The 3,084-nt window shown below is 56.5% G+C and overlaps 1 protein-coding gene across 1 annotated transcript in view; it reads left to right on the plus strand.

Moving 5' to 3' along the window:
• Positions 1-2,472: 2,472 nt before the first annotated feature.
• Positions 2,473-3,084, plus strand: part of LOC113210115 (RNA-binding protein Musashi homolog Rbp6) — a 74,472-nt gene continuing 73,860 nt past the window's right edge. Inside the window, exon 1 of the mRNA XM_052269088.1 lies at positions 2,473-2,592. Within this exon, the coding sequence (XP_052125048.1) occupies positions 2,556-2,592 (37 nt within the window). The 5' untranslated portion in view covers positions 2,473-2,555. The remainder of the gene's footprint in view (positions 2,593-3,084) is intronic.

The raw sequence follows: 3,084 nt of genomic DNA on the forward strand, positions 1-3,084 counted from the left end.
GAGGTGGGGAGCGGGAGGGAGGAGGGTGGCGGGCAAGCTGTCAATTAACGCAGCGCGGACCATCGATCGTCGGGGGCCGCGCCGGGGCTGCGCGCCGGAGCGCGGCGTTGTGGGTCGCGGCGCGAGATTCGCTCTAATGTAGATATAGTTGCGCCCCACTCCTGCGCGCCCCACCACCGCCCCGCCCTCGATTGCTATCACCGTCCATTCTATTGTTTTTTTTCCAGAGCCCCCCATCCCCTCTCCCTCCTCCCAGTGGGTCTATCACATCGTCTCCCTCGCTCTACTGGCGGCGCCCCTGCGCTGTCTTTGTCCGTCTGGCGCGGTCACGTGGCCACCGCCCCCCGCGGGCGGATGGGGTGGGGCGGACCTGACGGTTCAAACGCGACTATAGGAGTCAGTTTTTTTCCCAACATCCCTTTTTTTTTCGCTTCACTTTTTCTCCCGCCCGGCCGGCTGCGGCGGGCGCCCGTCGGCCGGGCCGTGCCGGCCCGTCACGCAGCCGTGCGCGTCGGGTTGCCTGCCCATCGGGCGGCTCCCGTCCCGCGCGCTCGCCCTTGACATGGCTACTGCGACGGCGGTTGGAGGGAGTCTGTGACGAGGAGGAGGAGGTGGGTGACGTGCTGCAGCAGCGGGCTGTGTGTGTGTGTGTGTGTGCGTGTGCGCCGAATGTGTGTGGGCTCGAATTCTGTGTGTCACATTACATGATGGAACAGGCGCGGCAGTGCGGGCGCTTCACTCGGAATAGAAGAAGAAAGGAGGGAGAAATTTTGAAAATGGGAACATGGACAGCCTCCCGCTTGTATGAGTGCGTGTGTGCGCGTGCGTGCGTGAATGTGGGCGTATTCTTTCTTTTTACCATTGTGTGTGTATAGGGGGAAGGGATGGAGGGGGTGCTCGCACATAGAGCACCCCTAGGAAAGCGGTGGTGCGGGAGAAAGGTATTGCGGGACGGGCAGAATAGCAGAGAACAACAGGATCGTGCGCACACACAGACACACCCACACACTGACGGGTGGACACAAAGCTGACCGCATAAACGAACGGCGGCGGACGGGCTGCGATTCCCACCACAAACCTCCCACAGTCCGCCCACGCACACGCGATTGCTTAACCGTCCGCCCGTACTTATCGCCGCCCGTAGCCATTCACTTTGACGTTTTCTTGTTTTGTTTTTTTTGTCACGCTGAGTGACCAGTGACACGAATCGAGAAAAAATTCGCAAAAGTCTGACCCAAATAAACAAAGAACGAAGAGTAACTTAAAACCGAGACAGCCGAAAGGCTCTCTCACTCCTGCCGTGCCTGGGTTCGGCGTTGTTTGGTATACGAATAATAGAAAGGAACGGGGGAGGAGCAGCAGAAGGAGGTCGTCACGAAGAAGCGTCACGTGCCTTACGGCGCTCGTTCCTAAATCCTTCCCCTCCTTCGCCTTCTCGCCGTCGTAGTCGTCGTCGTCGTCGTCCCTCCTCGGCTGCTCGGCTCGCTCCGAAAATGAAACGTCGCGAACGATTTGCCATCAGAGCTGAGCGGGAAGTGGGGGAGGGGGGCGTGGGGGTCGGAAAGGCCGAGTCTGCTGTCACTCAGCGTCGTCTGTCCGCTATCAGAAAAGAGGGGAGGGAAAGGATGCGGCGGGGCGAGGGGAAGGAAGGGGTATGATCCGAGAAGGAAGATGGGAGGAGCGCCGAAGAAAAGGCTTGATACAGAAGTTGTTGTGGACGTCTTTCTGCCGCCGCCACAGAGGCCGCCGCTGTCGCTGTCCTCGATTACTTTTTTTTTGCTACGGGAAACGCGCAGGTCTTGCGGAGATGGACGAAAGACTCCCGCAGCCCCTTTCTCTGCCCTCCTCCCCTGCCCTCCTCCTCTGTCCTTCAGTCAGCTACTGCCAGGGGAGGGGGGGGGGCTGTGTTCCGTCCCAGCAGGTGTCGCTGCGTCCCATCTCGGCCACCCTCTGGCAACAGAGAGAACCCTCGGTGGAACCGGCGCATTCTCTCGAAATGTTTTGTATGCCTCGTCAATTGTATAGATGCAGTGTTCAGATTCAATCATTGAAAAGAACACCCAGAGGTCTTAGTTACTTCAAAATAGAGCCGACGCGGAACTGTAAAGGGGAAAAATTGCCCTTGAAAAAGCACCTGCAATGCCATTTTGTAGACCTTTCCATCTCCCATTGATCAGGGGCTTGGCTAAAATGTTCGTTTGTTTTCTTTTGCATGGCAAGTCGAAACAAGAAGAAGAAAAATGACGAGGGAGACTATCAAATTTGTGTTTTTCTATAACGGTTGCTCGGCTGATTTTCGCAATCGTACTCAGAATTTTGGTGACGTGTAGTAGACGTTCAGACCTGCGCAGGTGGTGTTCGGGGTGGCGCTGGCGCGGGTACGCTACGTAGATGTGGATTTGATTGCGCGAGCGGGCTGGTGGGGGGCGGTGGTGTTACCCTCTGTTGTTTGTCAGACTTTGTGCCAAAGTTTGTTGCGCGGAGAGCGCGCTTTGTTGTGCTTCGTGCGTGCGTTTCTCATTTCGCCGTTCTTTCTGTTTCAGATTGAAGATGCGATGCTGATGTTTGACAAGCAAACCAACAGGCACCGAGGTGAGTTTGCATTATGCAGTGTGGGGTGGGTGGGGGGCCTCCACGGCTGGCCGAGAGTTGTATGGCGTGTCTCGGGCTGCGCGTGTAAATCTCGGCAAATTGGCGATTCTCTCTTTCGCTGGAAGAAACAAGGCCAACGTTAGTGGACGCACACACATGCACGGCCAAACCGTCCACGGCGTGTCCCTTTGGACTGATTGGCCATTTTCCAGTAACTTTTCCTGGGACAAAGAGTTCGTTTTTGACCCTCTTCCACTTTCTTACTTGTAAACTGTGCCAACGTGAATGGGCCTCGGTTCAGAGTCACGTGCGTCGCTGGCCTGTTGGCAGCTCAACCCCGAGTGACTGTAGGACACAGCGTTCACTCAGTCATACACAGTTTACCGATAAGATGTGTACATTACTTATGTACACTTTATTACGTAGGAGTACGTGCAGCAGCCCGTAGTGGCTGAGCGTTTGTCAGTGTGCTAAAATTCGAGGGAGAGGGGG

This window comes from Frankliniella occidentalis, unplaced genomic scaffold (assembly GCF_000697945.3).
Source record: "Frankliniella occidentalis isolate FOCC.00 unplaced genomic scaffold, Focc_3.1 Scaffold82, whole genome shotgun sequence".
Taxonomy (NCBI): Eukaryota; Metazoa; Arthropoda; class Insecta; order Thysanoptera; family Thripidae; genus Frankliniella; species Frankliniella occidentalis.